The sequence below is a fragment of the Tamandua tetradactyla genome, chromosome 9 (genome assembly GCF_023851605.1).
Source record: "Tamandua tetradactyla isolate mTamTet1 chromosome 9, mTamTet1.pri, whole genome shotgun sequence".
NCBI classification, from domain to species: Eukaryota; Metazoa; Chordata; class Mammalia; order Pilosa; family Myrmecophagidae; genus Tamandua; species Tamandua tetradactyla.
Window position 1 is genome coordinate 11903171 of NC_135335.1, and position 23206 is coordinate 11926376.

Here is a 23206-nt window from a genome sequence, read left to right on the forward strand (position 1 = left end):
CCACTAGCTATGTGCTTTGATTTTTTTAAGCATCGGTTTTTCTTTACTAAGATATTTAAAAAGTACCTGATTCTTAGGGTTGTTTTGAGGGATACGTAATGCTGGTATAAGGTACTTTTTGTACAGCATCTGCACCAAATAAGTCCTCAATTAGTATAATTTCTAACAGAGAAATTTAAGTATGGACATACTCAAGAACGTTGAGAGAGAGAAACATAAGGGTGACCTTTGCAGCTGCATCTTTTCTGCTGTAAGAGTACATCGCAACCAAGCCAGGTGCTTTTCCTAATAACACTTAAAAGTGTTGATTACTTAATATGTACCACATACAGTTTTAAGTGCTTTGTGTGTATTAACAGGGATAGGAAAGCACTGTTATCTAGGTAAAGGTACAATATTCTAGAGCTTAGGACAGCAAAGCATATAATTTGCCCAAACTGACAGAGCTAGCAAGTAGAACCTGGACACACACCTAGGGAGCCCCTGACCCCAGGGCTTAGGCTTTGAACTGCCAGGTACTCCCATGGTGACCCTTCTCAGTGCTGCTCATAATGCACCGTAGTGTTCCCACAAACACCTGCTGATCCTCTAATTCCTGGGCAGGGGCAGGCAGTTATACTGTAAAGATTGCACATAAAAGTATGTTTGGCTTAAAACTCAACCATCAAGCAGCTGAATACATCAGTGGTCACAGATGGGTTATACCTCACCATGCTTTATTTGGGAAAAGCAGACTTTTTAATGAAAATCTTGTTTAGAACTACAGTAGATAAAATGGACAAAAGGAGGAGAGACTTGACTTGGTATAGGGCCAGAGATTATCTCACATCCTCAGTGGCATCCAACAGATCCTATGGCTGGATTCACAGACTGGAAACTACTGTGGTGAAAATGTTTGAAGGAAAAAAAACAACACAAAACCAACCATTACCTTCACTGACAGCTCACTCTGTGCCAGTCGCTGCACTTCACGTTTCTAAATTCTTTTAACAACAAAACTTAATCTAGAGTTACCATGGTTCATCCAGCAGGATTGAGGTGCAGAGGTTTTGTGATATGCTGGAGTTGAACAAAGATCTGACCTAAGAGCAAAGCATGTTTCTTTCACTCCTAGCAAGTCAGCCTCTCTAAAGAGTGCCTTATTAGCCAGAGGTGAAATGGGGCATGTAACGGCCACAGAGGGCATCATGACATTCAAGTTCTAGATGCCCTCCAGCCCTATCTGGCTCATAGGACAGGAGCCCAGCCTGTCCTCTACATGGAGTCCACCGGACAGGATGTTCCAGGATAGTTCTGATCTCAAAGCGCTGCTTGGTTACTCCGGGAAGTACACTTAAGTTTGTGCCATACGACTTGACAGTGTTTTGAAAACGTGGTCGCTACTCCCATTGGACTTCAGCCTCACACATGCGGGGCGGGGCTGGTGGGATCCGCAGTCACCGGCGTCGGACCAACGAACCCACAGCTCAAGGAATCTAGACGTCATCCGCATACCGCAAGGCTCACTCTCTGGATGGGGGAAAGTGATTTATTGGTGCTCTCAGTTCTCCACACCCGATTCCTGGCTCTGCGGTCCCAGCGAGGCGGGAGGTGGGTGTGGGAGGGGTAATGTGCTCACCCTGTCGGTGGCTGCTCCCGGGGCACCAAACACAGAGTTGCGACGCCCCGCCGGTCCGCGGAGCAGAAAGGCCGCTTCAGCCTCCTGAGCCCACCCGGGCAGGTCCTGGCTCATGCCGACCTCCCACTGCCGCCGCCCTCCATCCAGTTCTTCCTCCAGGCCACGTTCTCCTGCGTGGCGGCTGCCTCCTGCAGCGTGGACAGCAGCAGCTCCTGGGTCCTGGCCGCCTCGTCCCGGCGCTGCGGATACTTCTCCGGTATCTCCTGCGGGCAAGGAGCAAGGTTCGCAGAGCCCGGCGCTCTCCGCCCGCCCATCCCACTAAGGGACCCCAGTTAATCCCACCTTCAGCATCGTCTGCTTCCGCTGCTCCCCCGGGGTCACGAGGACAAAGAGCGCAGAGCCCACGCCGGCTCCCACGCCCAGCAACGCGCCAACGACCAGAGCCTTCTGCAGGACCCCCATGGCCGACCGCGCAACCAGAGAGGCGTCTTGGGAAGCCTCCCGCAGCCTAGAGAGTAGCCGCCGACCGTCATTCCTTGCGCGGGCTAGAGCGCCCTATGTCGGAAACCATAGAGAAGGGGCCAGGCTAGAGAGGACTTGGGTGTCCAGAAGCTTGGGGTCTAGAGGGCTTGTGTCTTAAAAATAGGAGGGTTCTTAGGACAGATAAATCCTGGAACTCAGAGGACCAGCCTCTCCAAGATGATCAATTAATAATCTTTTTTTATTAATTAAAAAAATTAACACAACATTTAGAAATCTTTCCATTCTACGTATACAATCAGTAATTCTTAATATCACATATCTTGTGATATTAAGTAATTCTTAATATCACAAGAAATAGAAAGACAACAGAAAAGAAATAAAACGATAAGAGAAAAAAATTATTTAAAAAATTAAAAAATAATAATAAAAAACTATACGTCAGATGCAGCTTCATTCAGTGTTTTAACATAATTACATTACAATTAGGTAGTATTGTGCTGTCCATTTCTGAGTTTTTGTATCCAATCTTGTTGCACAGTCTGTATCCCTTCAGCTCCAATTACCCATTATCTTACCCTATTTCTGCCTCCTGATGGTCTCTGTTACCAATGACATATTCCAAGTTTATTCTCTAATGTCGGTTCACATCAGTGGGACCATACAGTTTTTGTCCTTTAGGTTTTGGCTAATCTCACTCAGCATAATGTTCTCTAGGTCCGTCCATGTTATTACATGCTTCATAAGTTTATTCTGTCTTAAAGCTGCATAATATTCCATCGTATGTATATACCACAGTTTGTTTAGCCACTCGTCTGTTGATGGACATTTTGGCTGTTTCCATCTCTTTGCAATTGTAAATAATGCTGCTATAAACCTTGGTGTGCAAATGTCCGTTTGTGTCTTTGCCCTTAAGTCCTCTGAGTAGATTGCCTAGCAATGGTATTGCTGGGTCGTATGGCAATTCTATATTCAGCTTTTTGAGGATCAATTAATAATATTGATAATGAACATGAAAATGTCAGAACAGGTATTGCCCAAAGTTCCCTATAGATTGGGAGAAGGATTAAAAGAGGAGGAGATATAATAGAGAAAATGGAATTAAATATGAGTATGGCTGCTGAATCACTATATTAATAATCCTCTAACCTCCAGTGTTTTGGAGCAGCTCGAAGGAAAGGGCTAATAGAATTGTAGCCCATGAAAAACTCTGGGATCTGTTGCATAACTACTTGTTGAGGTGTGTTTTGAAAATTGCTGCTTCTTTCTTTCTTTGCTTTGAATATATGTGTATATATATATTGTATTTTACAATGAAAAACTTCTTTTTTTTTTTTTTAGAATAGATCTAACTGAGGAGTTAAAGCATATGAAAAAAGTGTCTTGGCATCCAGATCTGGGCTTGGGACCCATTGTTATCAAATTCAGAGTGAGAGTGGGAGAGTGTTTCTCCAACGTGGTAGCTGTAGGTTTTGCTATTGTCCGGTATTCAGACCTCCAAAATTTTCCAATCAATAGAGGACTGGGCTGTTTTCTGCAACAACGTGTGTGATTTTAACTCTGCAGAAAGTGGTCCCCCAGGTACTTAACACACATCAATCCACTGATGTCCCCCACCTCAGCAGAATTACTTTTGGTCAGAGCACACCTTTGGCATGGGTTTGTTTCTTTCTTTTGAAACCGTGAAAACTCTGGATTTTGGGTAACATGCTTAACTTAGGTTTGAAGCAGAAAACATCTCTTAGTTATATGAGATGTGCTAGTCACTTAACTTCTCTGTACTTGGTTTCTGCATCTGAAATGGGCTATTAAAATGGCACCTATCTCATAGTTTCAGGATAATTAAAGTTTATCTGTAAAACAGTTCCTGGCAAGGAGTTAACACCGTATAAACCTTAAATGCAAATATACCAGTTTGGGAGACCCAGTGGGTTGAGGAGTTAGGAAATTCCACGTTCATTATCAAATGTCTTCACCCGGGGGCTTTAATCCAGGTGCCCCTCTGGATTACCACCCCTCCTGCCATCTCCAGTGTCCCCAGGGAATGAGTACAAATAAAGCTCCTATCCCACCTGTTAGTCAATTCCCCCTCGTCTACAAGGCCCATAATCTTCTACTATGTCATTCTCCTCTCCTCAGAAGTGATTAAGGGGCCAGGCTCCAAAGAAGATTAAAGCTGTTTGTAGGATGCATTGGGCAAGGGTACTCTACTCTGAGTTGACCCATCCTGCACTTCAAGAATCACCATCATGGCCCTTGTGCCACGGACGAGTGAGGAAGATGAACCTTGGCCTGGAGATAGCTCAGACTCCTCCCAGGACCCAGAAAATCCCAAGCTGACCAACCCCATCTGGAAGGACAGAGGGGAGACTGCCAGGGTTGAAGGTGACCGGGATGTCCAGGTTAGTATCTCCCTACTCTCTGCCCTGCTGCTGTCTCATTCTTCGACTTGGCCCCAGCCCCCTGCTGCCCATACAGGTTGTCTCTCAAAAGTCCTGCCTGCCCTCCATCGTGGTGGAAGCCTCTGAAATGAGTGAAGAGACTGAGGTGCTCCAGTGGCCGCAGAAGAAGCTGCTGCTACTCATGGATGGTGACGAAGAGGAGGCCAAGGCCTTGTTCCAGGACCAAAGTGAAGAACCAGGTAAGGAAGGTGGCTGGTTCAGTGAGGCCACTGTGACCCCAACAGCCCCTGCATTCAGCATAAGGACAGCTCTAGAGGTGGGAGATTGAAAAGGCAGTTGGCAAAGTTGAATGTTAGACCGTTGTTTGGACGTCAGCATGGGTGACACCTTTAATAAGTATTTTGAAATATTTCATTTTTGTTGTGGTTAATAAAAAAAAGGATAAAGTTACTCCAAATCCCACTAGTTTATTCAATGTTCTGGATGTCTTCTCTTCCAGACTTTTTCCGTGTTTGTGGGAAGCTGAATTTCCCCTTATGAGTTAACTGAGCCTGTGAAGTTAGGCTGTTGAATCATGTCATAGCTGCTGTATTGTTTTTATAAACAGAAAAGGACAAATTAGTCCTACCATCTTTGAAGAAACTCAGTAATACATTGTTTTGTTAATTGGCTCCCCTTTTGTTAATTGACCCCAGGCTGGGCTTGGAGCCCGCTGGACCCCAGATCTCCTCTAAGAACCTTTAACCCAGGACTCAGCTGGGGACAGGACCAAGAACTAGATGCCTCCTGGATTCCTGAGGACAAGGAGCATCTTGAAGTTCCCAATTCCTGTCTTCTCAGGGACCAGGCAGCAGGCTCCGGGGTCTGCAGCATCATGGAATATCCCCAACTCCTACCTTTGAGTGGCTTGGAGGGTAAGCATTGTTCTCAACTTCAGACACTTCAGGGGGGCCTGTTTCTGAAGCCCTTCCATCCATTCTTTCCCTTTTCAGGCGAAAAAAACACGGCTTAGAGGGTAGGCTACTGGGTCACACAAGTGCTGGGATTTGGATTAAGAATTCCCATCTGCTGCTTTTTGAAGACCTGGTTAGTTGGGGGCAAGGGATGATCCATTTGAATTACAGCACTCAATCTTGTCCTGGGAACTGCTAAGTGTTTACATGTCTGTAACCCGTGACTCCAGATATTCTCACTTTGCAGATCAATTTAACTGAGATGTAGAAACATTCAGCAGTGTACATACTCAGCTAGTCAGTATGGAAGGCAGGCAATCAAACCCTCATTTCCCAGCCATCTATCTTGCAAAGACAAAGTTCTCAACCCTCTCCTGGCCCAACAGAGAAATACAGTCAGGACTAAGAGGGCTTTAATGAGAGCCTCCAACCAAGTAAGCAAAGTAGGTGAGGCCCCTAAAAGGGCCTAACTCCTGCACAGTCACAGGCAGGCCTTGGGACCCCTGCTCCAGACAGGGCAGCCGCACATCAGGGTCCTCGTCTGAGAACTGAATTAGGGTCCCCCGGGGGCTCAGGACCCTTAGGCATTCAGACAGCAGCTGGTAAGCCCCGGGAAGACCACCCTTGACCACAGCATCCCAAGTCCCCTTATCCAGCACTAGGTGGAAAGAGCCTGGGGAAGCCACTGGCCCTAGGTTCCGGGCATCAGCCTGCAGGAACTTGAGGTTGGAGGCAGGGTGTGCAGCTAGCAGGGGTATTTGGCCTGGAGCACCCTCCAGGAGGCTGTTCATGTGTGCCACAGCCACCGGAGAGAAGTCCACCCCCAGCACGTCCACGGGGTGTGGGCATTTGGTGTAGAGCTCTGCACACAGGCTGGAGATCCCACAACCCACGTCCAGCACCCGGGGCGGGCCGGCAGCCCATGCCTCCTGCAGCAGCGGCAGTAAGAGACCTTTGGCTTCTTCGTATCCAAAAAACCAGTCGAAAGTGGGGACGTTCCCCAGACGGGGCTGGGCGTGGAGCCGGTCCCACAGGCAGCGGTCGGCCAGGCAGCTTTCGGCCAGCGAGCCTGTGGACACGGATGGAGGTCATCTGTCACCCAGTGCCCGAGTTCCGATCTCACCTGTGCTATAAAGGACGGTCAAGGTTTTCAAAAGCGCAATTTCTGGGAAGAGACGTCCGGGTCTCTAGGAACCCACCTTGCCTCCCACCGTTCTATTTGCCCTTCCTACCGGCCAGGGCGCGGCGCATGCCCGCCGCCAAGGCGGCCACGCGGAGGGGTTGGCGCAGTGCGGCCATCGGAGGTCTGGGCAAGGTCGGCGCAGATGCCCTCTGCGAGCCGCCGCGCGTGAGCCACAAGGAGGGGCCTGAAGTCCAAGGGAAGATCCGCAAATTCCGAGACGCAGAAGAACGCGTAAAGTCTCCCCGAATTCTGCAACGTCGTAAAAAAAGAACGTGGACACAGAATCACACGCAAACACCCTTTATTAATTGCAACGGGAAATGCAAGACAGGAGGGTCCGTGACAAGTTCCGAGACCTGAAATCAAAGGAGAAGCCGTAAGCACCCCGGGGAGGTGTGCCCGCTGGAGCCTCGCGTCCGCCCTGCTCTTTGGAGCAGTGTCCCGGCGATTGAGGATAGAACCGGCGGACGGGAAACCGCCGGCACCGAAGACATGACGCCAAGGGGGCCGGAGCCCTCTCCTTCTGCCTCCGTACATAACGGGGAACGGGACCGCACGCCCGATCCCCGCCAAGAAAAGGAGGGTCCCCGAGATTCAGCCCAGCGCCCGCCGTAGCGGAAACCCACACGTACCGGCTCACTAGCAGGGGAAAGGGCTGGTAGGGAGCGCGGAGCTCCTTTATATAGTCTCTGTGGACACGCCCCCAGAGCTGCGATTGGTCCACGGCGGGCCGGGGCGAGGCCGCGAGGAGCCTGGAGGCGAACGGAAACGTGGACCTGGCGTGGGGGTCACGACTCAACAATGGGGGCTCCTGGCGGGAAGGTCAACCGGCCTCGCACGGTGACTGCGTGGGGGGGAGCCCCCCGACTCTTGTTTCCCCCAAAACGTCCCCGGCCTTGACTGCTTCCCCTCCTGCAAGCCGCCGGGCTGCTTGCGGTGCTGGGCCCGGGGCCCTCTTCCCTCGTGCCGAATGGGAGGGCCGGGGTTTCGGGGTCGCCGGCGGCGGCCTCCGTCTGACCCGCCGCTTCCTTCCCTGCAGGAGCTGAAGAAGAAGCTGTTCAAGCGACGGCGGGTTTTGAACCGGGAGCGCCGACAGAGGCGTCGGGTGGTCGGAGCTGTGATAGACCAAGGGCTGATCACGCGGCACCACCTCAAGAAGCGGGCGTGAGTGCCAGGCCCTCTGCCCCGGGTCCTTCCCTCCGAGCCTCCTTCCCTCCACGCCCTGCTCTGCAGCAGCCAGGTTGCTTATGCGGGGAACCTTGTGTCGGTTGAGTTAGTGCCTGGATACTGGGAGCTCACAGTCTCTGTGTGGGTCCTCCACCCCCCTGAGAATCTAAGGAAAACTGTCCGCTCTCCCCGCCCTCCAATATCATCCTGCATTCGCGTAGTTTCATAAATAGACATTTACTAATTAAAAAAAAATTTTTTAAACGTAACGACATACAAATACGAACATTCTTACCATATGATCGTTCCATTCTTGGAATATAATTGATAACTTGTGTTACATAAGTATATATTCATCACCATGATCATTTCTTAAAACATTTGCCTCATTTCAGGAAAAGAAATAAAAAGAAAAAAGAAAAAAAATACATACCATACCCCTTACTTACCTCTCCCTCTCATTGACTGCTAGTATTTCCATCTACCCAATATAATAAATAGACGTATTAATTTAGGTTTTTAAAAAGTAGACTGATTTATACCTCCGAACAGTGCACACATACACGTGTGTACAGCTCAATGAATTTTCACAGATACACGTTGGAATTTCGGAGGCTTGAGAAAGAGTTCCCCCTTCCCATTAATTAATTTTTACATCCTTTCATGGGCTTCTTCATTATAAAAGTTACCGAATTTCTACTACATACTAAACTTTAGAACACTCTTTTCACGCCTTCTCTTAATCCTGAGGTAGCACGTTGAGAGTTTAAATCTCAGTGTAAAAAAGGCTTATTAACTCATGATCTTAGAGCCCAGATTACCAAAGTTCTGTGGAGTGAAATCCAAAGACCTTTCCAATCGCCAGAACCGCTTGGATGGCCTAGGTCGGTTCAGGTTAACTCATATGCTTTTGCTCCTCCCTCCCCTTCAGGTCCAGTGCTCGAGCCAACATTACTCTGTCGGGAAAGAAGCGCAGAAAACTCCTCCAGCAGATCCGGCTTGCCCAGAAGGAGAAGGCAGCCATGGACGGTGAGAGGCTTGGGCAGGGAGTCGGGATGAGGGAAGGTGCCTGCATTCATTTGGGTTCTTTAATGCTTCCTCTTTCCCTTTGCTCAGTGGAGGCTCCCCCAAAGCCATCCAGGACTAGTGAACCACAGCCCAAACGCCAAAAGAAGACGAAAGCCCCCCAGGATGTGGAAATGGAAGAACTTGAAGATGAGAGCTAAACCTCTCACCCCTTCCACCAAAAGAATCTCGTTTGGAGCCAGGAGGCCCTGTCCCTGGAGCTCAGGTTTCTGCAGACTTTGGAGAAAGCATTGCCCCTTTCCAGAGCAATTCTCCCCAGATTCCTCTTCCATAATGGTCTGGTGACCTCCTTTGGAGGGACTTGTTGGGAAGGAAGAGGGGAGAGAAGAAAGATTCTGGGAGGGGTTGGTGGGTTCCTAGCAGTGCGCTCCATTTGAAATAAAGGCCTAGAGTTTTGACTTAGATGCGTGTGATTAAATGTAGGGATGGAGATTATGAAAAGGGGCTTGTGGGTGAGAAACAGAGTTTGCTGGAACAAAAGCAACAAGATGTCAGCCTCGGTGATCATCCTGGCACCCTCCTGGGCAATGCTCCAATTTTCCAGCTCTGACAAACATAGGGAGATTATTGTAGGGATGAGAGACAGGCAGTGTGAGTCCTGATACCAGTTCAGCCACTGTCCCTGTGACCAGGGTGGACAAGACACTTTGCTTCACTTTGTCTGTGCTTCCTTTACTGGAATATGTCTTTGATAAAACAAAGACCATGATTCCCTGTTGACATTTGTTGGTAGCTAAGGCCAAGGCGTTTAACGTGAAACGCTGCTATGTGGAAGTGTATTCAAACTGGGAAGGGCATATTCTTTTCTTGCTCTGTTTAATCAATCAGTGCAGGCTCTCTAGGAGAGGGAGGGTTTGGGCCAAGTTTTCCCCCAGTTCTGTATTTTGAACAAAAATTCAAATTCATCTTGAAGAGGCTACTCACTGACCAAATTTGGCATACTTTGAGAATAAAAAGTGATGGTAGGGTGGGCCACAGTGCCTCAGCAGACAGAGTGTTCGCCTGCCATGCCGGAGACCTGGGTTTGATTCCTGGTGCCTGCCCATGCAAAAAAAAAAAGAGTGATGGTAATGAGTTAAAAGCACGTTGAAAAACCATCTGTAAGCCCATAGAAATACCAAAAAGGGGAAGTGGGGAGGTCTTTACAGAAAATGTCATATGGATGATATGAATAAATGAATAATAGAACTAGAAAATAGCTTTGCAACATAGTAATAACTGATTCAGGTAAAGTTCATTATGGATTATGAATGGCTAAAACCATTGGGTGAAAGGTCACTGGGGGGGCTAGGGTGTTCATATAGGTCTCCAAGTATCACCCCATAGTGATACATAGCTTACCAGTTACAAAGGGAAAAGGTAACTTTGTGGCAAAATCTGGCAGATAACCCCTTAATCAAGTTTCCACACTTAGAATCACCCATAATGAGGCAAACTGACAACATATACTTCCTGGACTAAATCAATGGGAAATACGTGCTATCTATGTAGATTTTTCCAAAAAAAAACACAACTTAATCTAAACCTGATTGTGTGACTCCTAAGGAAACATTCAGACAAACCCAGATTGTAGAATATTCTTAAATGAGGAAAGAAATAAAGTTAAGCTGGACTCTCTGAAGTTTTTATATGACCTAAAACAAGGTAAGAGTAGTGTCCCAGATTAAAAGAGACCAAAGAGACATGACAATTAAATGTATTATGGGGTGGTGCAACGGTGGCTTAGAGGTAGAACGCTTGCCTGCCATGCTGAAGACCCGGGTTCAATTCCAAGTGCCCGCCCATGCCAAATAAATAAATAAATAAAATAAATGCATTATGTGATCCTTGATTGGCCCCTACATTGGGGTGGGGGAGAGAAACAGTTGGAAAGAATATTATTGGAACAGCTGAGGAAATTTGAATATGGACAATAGAATATTAGCTATTATGTTGTCAATGTAGTATTTTGGCTATAGAAAAGGATGTCGTTCTTAGGGTTAAAGTCTTACATTATCTACAACTGACTTTTCAGTGATTAAAGAACAGAAATACACATATGTGCCTATGCAAGTGTGTAGAAAGAAATAATACAATATGTTAGCAAGTGGTGAACCTAGATAGAAGGGTACGAGGTTTCATTGTACTACCTTAACTTTACTGAAGGTTTGAATTTGCTCAAACTATAAAGTTGGGGTGGGGGTGGGGGACTCAGTCCAAACCCTCCCTCTACGAGGGAGCCTGCACTGATTAAACAGGGCAAGAAAAGAATATGCTTTTCCTCTTTTGAATACATCTCCACGCAGTAGCTTTAAAATTTTAAAAATACATGTTTTTATTGAGAAATCTTCACACACATACAGTCCAACCATATTATACAATCAGTGTCTCACAATATCATCAATAGTTGTGTATTCATTACTGTGATCATTTTTAGAACATTTGCATCTCCCCAGAAAAAGAAAAAGAATTCATACATTCCCATACTCCTGACCCCTCCCTCTCATTGACCCACAGTATTTCAATATACCCAATTTTTACCCTTTATCTCCCCCATTATTTGTTTGTTTTTATCCCCGCCCCCCCTTTTTTTACTCATCTGTCCATATCTGGGTAAAAGGAGCATCAGACATGAGGTTTTCACAATCACACAGTCACATTGTGAAAGCTATATGGTTATACAGTGTTCTCAAGAATCAGGGTTACTGGAAAACAGTTCAACAGTTTCAGATGCTTTCCTCTAGATACTCCAATATACCACAAAATAAAATGGGATATTTATATAATGCGTAAGAATACCCTCCAGGATAACCTCCTGACTCTGAAATCTCTCAGTCACTGAAACTTTATTTTGCCTCATTTTTCTCTTCCCTCTTTTGGTCAAGAAGGCTTTCTCATTCTCAAGACACTGGGCCCCAGGCTCATCCCCACGAGTCAGGTCCCATGTTACCAGGTGTTCTAGTTTGCTAGCTGCCAGAATGCAACACACCAGAGACGGATTGGCTTTTAATAAAAGGGGATTTATTTTGTTGGTTCTTCAGAGGAAAGGCAGCTAACTTTCCACTGAGGTTCTTTCTTACGTGGAAGGCACAGGATGGTCTCTGCTGGTCTTCTTTCCAGGCCCCTGGGTTCCAACAACTTTCCCCGGGGTGACTTCGTTCTGCATCTCCAAAGGCCTGGGCTGAGCTGCAAGTGCTGAGATGAGGAATGCTGAGCTGCTTGGTTGTGCTACATTGCTTTCTCTCATTTAAGCACCAGCCAGTTAAGTAAAAACGTCACTCATTGCAGCAGACACGCGTCCTAACCGACTGCAGATATAATTAGCAACAGATGAGGTTCACGTACCATTGGCTTGTGTCCGCAGCAACAGAACTAGGTATGCTCACCTGGCCAAGTTGACAACTGAATCTAATTAACACACCAGGTTACATCAGGAATTCCCCAGATGAGGAAGTTGAATATTTCCTCCTTTATCCCCAGTCCCCCAAGGGGACTCTACAAATACTTTTTAATTCTCTGCACAAAATACTCTGGGATATATTGGAGCATCACACTCACCTGTACAAACTGACAAGGTCTCACTCCTTATTCAAGATTCTGTGTAAACATGGTGTTCAAGTAATACTAATTAAATAATGCGCTACCCTAAATATAATTTTTGCACCAAATAAACATATCTCCTTTTTTGGTCTTGCACAGAGGTATTGTTTTTGTGTCCATTCTGTAATTTTAAATTATTTCAAAATACATTTTTTGGGGGGGATACACTCAGTTCTTGTCCTAAAAAACAAAAACAAAAATGATATTCCTTAGAATCACTGGAAAGCTAGTTAAACATATGAGTGGTCCCTCATATGAGTGGTCCCTACCCAGATATACCGAATCGGAATATCTGGGGGTAGAGCTAGGGAGTCCTTTTGTAGGTGTTGCTTTCATTTTCTTTTTACTTAAAAAGAAATGTTTTTTTTTCTTTTTTTTAGCATTCAAACTAAATTTATTTTAGCATTTGTTCCCCCTATTATTTATTTTTATTCCATGTGTTCTACACCTTTGTTAACAAGGTAGATAAAAGGAGCATCAGACACAAGGTTTTCACAATCACACAGTAACATTGTGACAGCTATATCATTATTCAATCATCCTCAAGAAACATGGCTACTGGAACACAGCTCTACATTTTCAGGCAGTTCCCTCCAGCCTCTCTATTACATCTTGAATAACAAGATGATATCTACTTGATGCATAAAAATAACCTCCAGGATAACCTCTTGACTCTGTTTGAAATCTCTCAGCCATTGACACTTTGTCTCATTTTCCTCTTCCCCCTTTTGGTCAAGAAGGTTCTCTCAATCCCTTGATGCTAAGTCTCAGCTCATTCTAGGGTTTTTCTCAATCCCTTGATGCTGAGTCTCAGCTCATTCCAGGATCTCTGTCCCACGTTGCCAGGAAGATCCACACCCCTGGGAGTCATGTCCCACGCAGAGAGGGGGAGGGTGGTGAGACTGCTCGTCGTGTTGGCTGGAGAGAGGGGCCACATCTGAGCAACAAAAGAGGCTCTCTTGGGGGTGACTCTTAGGCCTAAATTTTACGTAGACTTGACCTATTCTTTGTGGGGTTAAGTTTCATATGAACAAACCCCAAGAAAAAGAAATGTTTTTAAGTAAAATGTTTTAAAGCAAAAAGTTCTTCTTGAAATGTAACTGTTTTCATTTCATTGACTGCTAAGCAAAGATCATGCAATGGGGTCGCTTAAACAATGGGAATTTATTTGGTCACGGTTTTGCGGCTAGTAGAGGTTCTAAGTCAAGGCATCACAAGGCAATGCTTTCTCCCAGAAGACTTTGGCATTCTAGGGTTAGCTGCTGGTGATTCCTGGCCCTAGGCTCTCCTGTCAGTTGATAATACAACATGTGGGTCTCTCTTTGCCTCTCCTTTCTCTTTGGGTTCCATTGATGTTCAGCTTTTGGCTGCTCCTTCTATGGGTTTCTGTTTGAATTTCTTTCCCCTTATTAAGGGCTCCAGTTAACAGAATTAAAACCCATCCTGGTTGAGCTGGGCCACACCTTACCTGAAGCAACCTTATCAAAAGGTCCTACTTACAATGGGTTCACAGTCACAGGAATGGATTAAGTTTAAGAACATATTTTTCAGGGGGTACATACAGCTCCATGCCACCATAGTAACATACATAGAGAAAAGCACCCAGATCATAAATGTGCAACTCAGGGCTTTTCACAAAATGAGCACATCCATATGACTGGCATTCAGATGAAGAAACACTTTGAAGGCATCTCAGCTCCCTTCTGCTTCCTTATAGTCACAGTCACCCCCTCCTCCTCCAACCAAGGATAACCACAGATTTATTTGGTCTGCCTTTGAAATTTATGTACATGGAATCATGAACACTTTTTTTTTTTTGAGTCTGGTTTCTTCTGCTCAATTTTATGTTAACTACACCCATGTTGTTGTGTGTTTCAATAGTTTGTTCATTCTCGTTGCTGTACAGAATTCCACTCAATGAAGTTATTTATCCATCTAATTGTTGACACAGTTTGGGTTGTTTCCAGTTTGGGGCAATTGCAAGTAGTGCTAGGAACTTTGTCATACATATCTCTTTCCTTGTGCATGTGTACTAATTTATCTTGGGTACACACCTAAGAGTGGAATTGCTGAGCCTCAGGATACACTGTGTCCAGCTTTGATAGATCCTGCCAGTTATTCAAAGTGCTTTTATCATTTGCACTTCCACTAGCACTATAGAGGATTTTGTGGTTCTGTGTCCTCATACACTGTAGAGTCGACTTTTAAAACAAGCTCCCCAGGTATTCTTGATGCTGGTGATGTATATTATATAATAGAGATTTTTTTTTTCTTTCCTAAATCCCTCTTGAAATCCGGTACTAAGTGTGGCTCCAAAAAAGTCCTTCCCTGGGTGGGAGGAATGGCAAAAATGTGCAGTGCTGATGGTGTTCCCTGGCTGGCATGTGGGTTCCCTGGCTGGCATTTCCCTTTCCCAAATCCTGCTCATCTTTTATGTTTACTTTATTATTTTTTTTATTGTGAAAAATAACATATATACAAAAAAGTCTATAAATTTCAAAGCACCATGCAACATTTAGTTGTAGAACAGATTTTAGAGTTTCGAATGGGTTACAATTCCACCATTTTAAGTATTTACTTCTAACTGCTCCAAGACACAGGATACTAAAATAAGTATCAATATAATGATTCAGCAATCTTATTTATTAAACCCTATCTTCTCTGTATAACTCCACTTTCTCCTTTGATCTTTCTCCCGCTCTTTAGGGGTATTTGGGCTATGCCCATTCTAACTTTTTCATGTTGGAAGGGGCTGTTGATAATACAGAATGGGGGGAATGGAACAAATTGATGTTCTGGAGAGACTGGCCCTAAATCTTGCCCATCTTTTAATGTCCGATTCAAGGGTTAGCTTTTCCACACAGTGTTCTCTGACTACCCCAACCCTCATTTATCTCTTTTCTCCAAACTTACAATTTCTACTACAGCAGATGTCTAAATAGACATTGTCTTTCAGTGCTCCCCTCATATTCCATCCCACCTCCCCACTTAAACCTGTAATAGATAACTTTTATGTAAGAACTTTATTATGCCCCAGATACTGTCCTAAGATCTTTACGTATCAGTCTCCCAACCATAATCTCAGACAGAACCTACTATTATCCCCATTTTACAGGTGAGGAAACCAAGGTACAGAAAAACTCTTGCCCAAAGTCACTAGCTAGTAAAGGATAAAAGCATTTGGATTCAAGCAGCCTGATTCCAGAGGCTACAAATTGCCTCTTGTAACCATTGTTTCTGTATCTGGCATTATTTACTTTGCATAAATTAGCTCAAGTGATTTGCATAAACAAACCTGTGAGACATGAGGCATGGTGCCCATTTTACAGATGAGGAAAAAAATCTCTGAACAGTTGGGTGATTTGCTCAGGGTTACATTGCTAATAAATGGCTAACATGAACCCGCATCTGTCCAATGAGCACTCTTCAACTGTGAAATCCTTAAGGACCCCCATATTGGATTCACAGCTGGAAAAACGCCTTTTACAAGTCAAAAGCTGAGGCCCAGATAAAGGAAGTATCAGGTCCAGGTTTGAGGCAGAGCTAGAAGTTGTCACCTATATATATTTACTGGCCTAGAACAGCGCTTGCTAGCAGGTAATACATATCTGTTGTAAATGATTGAATATCTAACATTTAAGAACAAATAAAGAACCACAATTAGTATCTAGCTTTTAATGTCCTAATATTTTAAAAGGGATTTTAGCCCTGTCTACGTGGGACATGACTCCCAGGGGTGAAGACCTTCTTGGCAATGTGGGACAGAAATCCTAGAACGAGCTGAGACTTCTCGACCAAAAGGGGGAAGAGTGAAATGAGACAAAGTGTCAATGACTGAGAGACTCCAGAGTTGAGAGGTTATCCTAGAGGTTATTCTTACGCATTAAGTAGATATCACCTTGTTAGTCAAGATATAATGGAGAGGCTGGAGGGAACTGCCTGAAAATGCAGAGCTGTGTTCCAGTAGCCATGTTTCTTGAAGATGATTGTATAATGATATAGCTTTCACAGTGTGACTGTGTGATTGTGAAAAATTGTGTCTGATGCTCCTTTTATCTACCTTGTCAACAGACGAGTAAAACATATGGAATAAAAATAAATAATGGGGGGACAAATGTTAAAATAGATTTAGTTTGAAATACTAGTGATTGATGAAAGGGAGGGGTAAGGGGTATGGTATGCATAAATTTTTTTTTCTGTTTTCGTTTTATTTCTTTTTCTGAATAGATACAAATGTTCCAAGAAATGATTATGATGATGAATATGCAACTATGTGATGATATTGTGAATTACTGATTATATACGTGGATTGGAATGATCAAAATAGGAATGTTAACATTTTCTTTGTGTTTTTTGGTATTTAAAAAAATAAAATAAAAAGATTAATAAATAAATAAATAAAAGGGATTTTAGTACCTACCCTCTGGTGTTATTCTAACCAACACTCCAATGGAGAACAGTAAGCCCGCAGAACCTAAGGCCTCTGATTTTTTTCTTTTCCTTTTCATTCATTCAACAACTATTTAATGAACACCCATCACCTGCCAGGTAGATACTGTTGTAGGTGATGAAGATAGAGGTTTTAACAAAGTAGACAAATTCTTGCTGTCAGGAGCTTATTTTCTGGTATTCCTTCAACAAATATGAAAAAAATAGATAATGCTTATACGGCGCTTATCACAGCCGGCATGCTTTAAGCGCTATACAGTTTTCAGCAAACCCTTTGAAGTAGCGGAAATGAGGTTACCATCCCTACTTTCCTGATAAGGAAACAACACAGAGAAGTTTAAGTAAAGAATACAGCTATAAACGGAACGAATGGCTGAAACTTGACGTAGGTAGTATAGTGTGGCCCAACTGGGAGCTCTGGATGAAGTGTTCTAGCTCCGCGTGTAGTTATCCAATTCCCTCTTTGCCAGGTTTGGGGATGTGAGTTGGGTGACGGTCCCTGAGCTGAGAGGTTGGTGAGAGAGCCAAGCCCAAACCGTGGAGATGAGTAGAAGGATGCACTTACCCCAGGGGTTCGGGAGGATACCTTCAGCCTAGCTATCTCCATTTATTTCGGGCTCCCCCCCCCCCTTTTCCTTTTCTTCTCTTCATCGTCTCGGTGAATGTTCTCTCTTTCTTTCCATCTCCTTTCCCCTTTCCCACTTCCCTTCTCTCTCATTTTTAAAAATGCATTTTTTATTAATTAAAACATTTTTTAAACATAACAAACATTCTTACACTATGATCATTCCATTCTATATATACAATCAGTAATTCACAAAATCATCACATAGTTGTATATTCATCATCATGATAATTTCTTAGAACATTTGCATTAATTCAGAAAAAGAAATAAAAAGAAAACAGAAATAAATTTAGACTGAAATGTTAGTGGTCAATGAAAAGGAGGGGTGAGGCATACGGCATGTATGAACTTTTTTCTGTTTTCTTTTTATTTCTTTTTCTGAATTGATGCAAATGTTCCAAGAAATGTTCATGATGATGAATATGCAACTATGTGATGATATTGTGAATTACTGATTATATATGTAGAACGGAATGACCAAAAGTTAAGAACGTTTGCGTTTGTTTGGTATTAAAAAAAATTAAAAATTAAAAAATTAAAAAAAAAATCATAAGATACCACTTCAAAAAAAAAAGAAAAAGAAAAAAAATTCATACATCCCATACCCCTTACCCCTCCCTTTCATCGATCACTAGCATTCCAATCTACTAAATTTATTTTAACATTTATTCCCCTTATTATTCATTTTTAATCCTAAACTGGGTCCTACAATGCCACCGTTTATAGATTCAACGGTTTCCTAGTGCTTCATTTTTTAAAAGCGCGTATGTTGAACATTTTCTACTTTTTTGTCTTAGAAAAAATAAGGAAACACAACTGCGAACGGACGCAGCGACTTGTCTGTGCGCCAAGCGCCTTTTGCCAAAAAAAAAAGGGATTGCGTGGTTGGCAGGTCCGCTCCCAGCTGTCAACGCTGCAGCCCGGGCCCCGGGACCCGGACGCAGGGCGGAACCAATGTCTCAGGGTCGCGGGTATCGCCGGATTAGTATTCTCGAGAAGCCGCGCCGCTGGTTCCTCTTGGGTTTTCAGTCAGTGCGCCTGCGCCGCCTGCGCTCCGCCGCTCCCGCCTCGGGCTCGGGCTCGGGCTCCGGGATGTCCGCGTTGTGCGACCCTCCCGGGGCCCCAGGGCCTCCCGGGCCCACCCCGGCCACCCACGGTCCCGCGCCGCTCAGGTAGTCAGAGCCCCTGGCATCTTCCCCTCCCCGCGCCGCGCGGCCCCGCGCCAATCCCTCGCTTGCTCGGCAGAGAACCGGATCCTACTTCGAGAACTCGCGTCAGGGTTCCTTATAGATTCCTGGTGGGGTCTTCCCAGAGCTTAGGGTTGCCTCGCAAGACTCCTGGCTCCGGGACCGGCCCAACTAGGACCTCGGCCCTGCTTCGTCCTCCAGCCCAATGTCCAGCTCCCCAGGCTCCGGCAGGAGTCGAGCATAGCAGAACTCTCGGAAACTCAGCTGCCTTGCCCCAATTAGACCCGAGGGAACCTGGGCCCCAGATTTCATGGAGTCTTCCTGAGAACCCAGACCCAGAAACCCGCCCAATGCTTCCTTCGAGACTTTTCCTGGCATTTGAATGGGATCCCCCCCCCCCCACCTTAAACGGTGTTTCTTTGGAGAAACCAGAGAAGAGCGACACTGTCAGAGTCCGATCAACAGAGTCCCTTAAAACCTTCTTGCTGTTTTCTTTGTCAGAAAAGAAAGTAAGAGGAAGGAGACTTTGCCTCCTCCTATACATTGGCATCTGGACCTCTAAGACTCCATATGTTTGGGGAGGGGGAAGGTCAAGGCATAACCCTGTCTGTGCTATGGGACACCCTGATTCCCAGGCACACAGAGGATACTGGGAAGCTTGTTGATGTGGTGGAGTCTAAGCGAAGGATGCTTAGGATGCCTGCAGAATGATGGGGAGGATCAAGTGTTGGGAGCGAGAGCCCTGAAAAGGGGGGGCAAGTTAAAGGTTGCTATTTTCTTTCTGTTAAGAGCAGAATCCAAGGGTATTTGTATTATGGGTGGGAGTGAGGTAAAGTTGCAAAGGTGTTTTTAAAGCAGATGTTAGTTATAAGAATACAAAATATATTTCAGTTCAACATATTTATTGAATTCCTCTATGCCAGGCACCTCAGTGGAAGGGGATTCAGTGTTGAAGAGCACAAAAGTTACTCCTTATTGGAGCTTATAGTCTGATTATATAACTTCAGTTTCCTTACCTGTAAAACGGGATCATAACAGTACCTACCTCATTGGACTATTAGGATTGAGATACATGTAAAATACTTCAAAGAGTAGCTGACATATTTTGAGTTATCTAATATTGGGATTCTTATTTAAAGAAAGATAGCTAATATTTATTGAATAAATAGTGGTGCTTAAGTGTTTCACAAACATCTTCCTATGAGGAATTATCCGTGTTTTACAAAGAAAGAAACCAAGGTTCAGAGAATGTAATTTGCCCAAGATCTCACAATACTCTAAGTCCTCTCTTTTGCTTCCTTATAGTGCTCAGGAGCTGTCCCAGGAAATCAAGGCTTTTCTTACTGGTGTAGACCCTGTTCTGGGCCACCAGCTTTCGGCCCGGGAACATGCTCGCTGTGGTCTTCTCCTGCTCCGCTCTTTGCCACCTGCTCGGGCTGCCGTGCTGGATCACTTGCGAAGTGTCTTTGATGAAAGTGTCCGGGCCCACCTGGCTGCCCTGGATGAAAGCCCTGTGGCTTGCCCACCTCACCTTCGCCCACTCCCATCCTCCCATGTCCCTGCAGGGGGTCCAGGCCTAGAGGATGTAGTACAGGAAGTACAGCAGGTACTGTCTGAGTTTATCCGGGCCAACCCAAAGGCCTGGGCGCCTGTGATTAGTGCATGGTCCATTGACCTCATGGGGCAACTGAGCAGCACATATTCTGGCCAGCATCAGCGTGTGCCCCATGCCACTGGCTCTCTCAATGAACTGCTGCAGCTGTGGATGGGCTGCCGGGCCACGCGCACACTCATGGATATCTATGTGCAGTGCCTCTCTGCTCTCATTGGCAGCTGCCCAGATGCCTGTGTGGATGCCTTGCTGGATACCTCTGTCCAGCATTCTCCACACTTTGACTGGGTTGTGGCTCATATAGGATCCTCTTTTCCTGGAACCATCATCTCCCGAGTCCTCTCCTGTGGTCTCAAGGACTTCTGTGTCCATGGTGGGGCTGGAGGTGGAGCTGGTGGCAGTGGTGGAAGCTCTTCTCAGAACCCCTCTACAGACCCCTTCCCTGGATCTCCTGTCATCCCTGGGGAGAAACGGGTACCCAAAATTGCCTCAGTTGTAGGCATCCTAGGGCATCTGGCTTCCCGCCATGGAGATAGTATCCGACGGGAGCTCCTGAGAATGTTTCATGATAGCCTGGCAGGGGGCTCTGGGGGCCGGAGTGGGGATCCCTCCCTTCAGGCCACAGTTCCCTTCCTCCTGCAGCTGGCGGTCATGTCACCAGTTTTGCTGGGCACAGTTTCTGGAGAACTGGTGGAATGCCTGAAGCCCCCAGCTGTTCTGAGTCAGCTGCAGCAACACCTGCAGGGGTTCCCCCGAGAGGAGCTGGACAATATGCTGAACCTGGCTGTGCACCTGGTGAGCCAGGCCTCTGGGGCAGGTGCCTACCGCCTGCTGCAGTTCTTGGTGGACACAGCTATGCCTGCCTCAGTCATCACCACCCAGGGCCTGGCTGTGCCCGACACCGTACGCGAGGCCTGTGACCGGCTGATCCAGCTGTTGCTGCTACACCTGCAAAAACTAGTGCATCATCGAGGAGGGTCCCCTGGGGAAGGAGTGCTGGGCCCACCCCCACCCCCCCGCCTAGTGCCCTTTCTCGATGCACTAAAAAACCATGTTGGAGAGCTGTGTGGAGAGACCTTACGACTGGAGCGGAAACGATTCCTCTGGCAGCACCAGCTCCTGGGCCTGCTTTCTGTGTACACCCGACCTAGTTGTGGACCTGAGGCCTTGGGCCATCTACTGAGCCGTGCCCGAAGCCCTGAAGAGTTGAGTTTGGCCACCCAGTTATATGCAGGGCTGGTGGTCAGTCTCTCTGGCCTCCTGCCCCTGGCTTTCCAAAGCTGCCTGGCTCGGATACATGCAGGGACTTTGCAGCCTCCCTTCACGGCCCGGTTCCTGCGCAACTTGGCGCTGCTAGTTGGGTGGGAACAGCAGGGTGGTGAGGGGCCAGCAGCCCTAGGGGCCCGGATTGGGGAGTCTGCCTCAGCCCATCTCTCTGACCTGGCTCCTCTTCTGCTCCATCCTGAGGAAGAAGTAGCTGAAGCTGCTGCTTCCCTATTGGCCATTTGTCCCTTCCCTCTGGAAGCCTTGTCCCCCTCCCAACTCCTGGGTCTGGTGAGGGCTGGGGTGCATCGTTTCTTTGCCTCTCTGCGGCTGCATGGCCCACCAGGTGTGGCCTCGGCCTCCCAGCTTCTCACCCGCCTCTCTCAAACCTCCCCAGCTGGACTCAAGGCTGTTCTGCAGCTACTAGTTGAGGGAGCCTTACATCAGGGCAACACAGAGTTGTTTGGAGGGAAAGTGGATGAGAACAATGAGACTCTCTCAGTTACCTCAGCTCCTTTGGTCTCTGCCTCTCTGTTGGACACTAATCGGCGGCACACTGCAGCTGTGCCAGGTCCTGGAGGAATTTGGTCAGTTTTCCATGCTGGAGTCATCGGCCGTGGCCTAAAACCACCCAAGTTTGTCCAATCACGCAATCAGCAGGAGATGATCTACAACACCCAGAGCCTCCTTAGCCTTCTTGTTCACTGCTGCAGTACCCCTGCAGGCACTGAATGTGGGGGGTGCTGGGGGGCTCCCACCCTGAGCCCAGAAGCAGCCAAAGCAGTGGCAGTGACCCTGGTGGAGAGTGTGTGTCCTGATGCAGCTGGTGCTGAGCTGGCATGGCCCCCTGAGGAGCATGCCCGGGCCACCGTGGAGCGGGATCTCCGCATTGGCCGGCGCTTCCGGGAACAGCCCCTGCTCTTTGAGCTGTTAAAGCTGGTGGCAGCTGCTCCCCCAGCCCTGTGCTACTGCTCTGTGCTTCTGCGGGGGCTGCTGGCTGCCCTCTTGGGTCATTGGGAAGCTTCTCGCCACCCTGATACAGCCCACTCCCCTTGGCAGCTGGAGGCATCCTGCACCCTGGTGGCTGTCATGGCTGAGGGGAGCCTCCTGCCACCAGCCCTAGGCAACATGCACGAGGTATTTAGCCAACTGGCACCATTTGAAGTGCGCCTGCTGCTGCTCAGCGTGTGGGGCTTCCTCCGGGAACATGGGCCCTTGCCCCAGAAGTTCATCTTCCAGTCAGAGCGTGGCCGCTTCATCCGGGACTTCTCCAGGGAGGGTGGGGGTGAGGGGGGACCCCATCTGGCTGTGCTACACAGTGTCCTCCACCGCAACATCGACCGCCTGGGCCTTTTCTCTGGTCGTTTCCAGGCGCCTTCACCGTCCACTCCTCTTCGGCAGAGTACATAGCCTTTTCCGTGCTCCGAAGGTCAAGGGAGGTTGAGCAGTGAGAGAAGGGGCTGGAGTGCTGCACAAGGGTGTAGGTTTCTCTTCTAAGTCCCTGGCTTAAGGAGCGCTGTCACTTTCTTCTCCCCCGCCTATTTTTCTAAATAAAATTTGCCAAGTTGAGACACAGAGTCCAGCGCCTCTGTCTGATGCTTA

At 46.7% G+C, this 23206-nt stretch overlaps 4 protein-coding genes and 1 non-coding gene across 9 annotated transcripts; 2 read left to right on the forward strand and 3 right to left on the reverse strand.

Annotated features, from left to right (window-relative positions):
• Positions 1-658: 658 nt before the first annotated feature.
• Positions 659-2150, reverse strand: UQCC3 (ubiquinol-cytochrome c reductase complex assembly factor 3). Of its 2 annotated transcripts, XR_013157593.1 has the most exons (3): positions 1961-2150; positions 1619-1881; positions 659-1509 (listed from the first exon to the last, which is right to left on the reverse strand). XR_013157593.1 is itself a non-coding variant. In XM_077115977.1 (2 exons), the coding sequence occupies exons 1-2, from the start codon at positions 2078-2080 to the stop codon at positions 1729-1731; spliced, it is 273 nt and encodes a 90-aa protein (XP_076972092.1). In that variant the 5' UTR covers positions 2081-2150; the 3' UTR covers positions 1509-1728. The 2 variants fall into 2 exon arrangements, 1 of the variants encoding a protein (XP_076972092.1); XM_077115977.1 differs by having other exon boundaries at positions 1509-1881.
• A 388-nt stretch (positions 2151-2538) lies between these two features.
• On the reverse strand, positions 2539-7778 carry CSKMT (citrate synthase lysine methyltransferase). 4 transcript variants are annotated; one of them, XM_077115976.1, is made up of 3 exons: positions 7269-7778; positions 6686-6992; positions 2539-6522 (listed from the first exon to the last, which is right to left on the reverse strand). In XM_077115976.1, the coding sequence occupies exons 2-3, from the start codon at positions 6750-6752 to the stop codon at positions 5867-5869; spliced, it is 723 nt and encodes a 240-aa protein (XP_076972091.1). In that variant the 5' UTR covers positions 6753-6992; positions 7269-7778; the 3' UTR covers positions 2539-5866. The 4 variants fall into 4 exon arrangements, 2 of the variants coding, with proteins under 2 accessions (XP_076972091.1, XP_076972090.1); XM_077115975.1 differs by having other exon boundaries at positions 6686-7277; XR_013157591.1 differs by having other exon boundaries at positions 6409-6581; positions 6686-7277.
• On the forward strand, positions 4327-9291 carry LBHD1 (LBH domain containing 1). Its single transcript, XM_077115979.1, is given in 6 exon segments — positions 4327-4565; positions 4567-4739; positions 5196-5414; positions 7676-7800; positions 8735-8832; positions 8920-9291. Coding segments are annotated over 6 exon segments (864 nt in total). The 5' UTR covers positions 4327-4347; the 3' UTR covers positions 8951-9291.
• Positions 7071-7219, reverse strand: LOC143647507 (small nucleolar RNA SNORA57). The gene has a single exon (XR_013158127.1). It is a non-coding gene; the product is annotated as a small nucleolar RNA SNORA57 (small nucleolar RNA).
• Positions 9292-18590: 9299 nt separating the features above from the next.
• INTS5 (integrator complex subunit 5) lies at positions 18591-23199 on the forward strand. The gene is made up of 2 exons (XM_077115980.1): positions 18591-18714; positions 20035-23199. The coding sequence occupies exons 1-2, from the start codon at positions 18635-18637 to the stop codon at positions 23012-23014; spliced, it is 3060 nt and encodes a 1019-aa protein (XP_076972095.1). The 5' UTR covers positions 18591-18634; the 3' UTR covers positions 23015-23199.
• Positions 23200-23206: the final 7 nt, after the last annotated feature.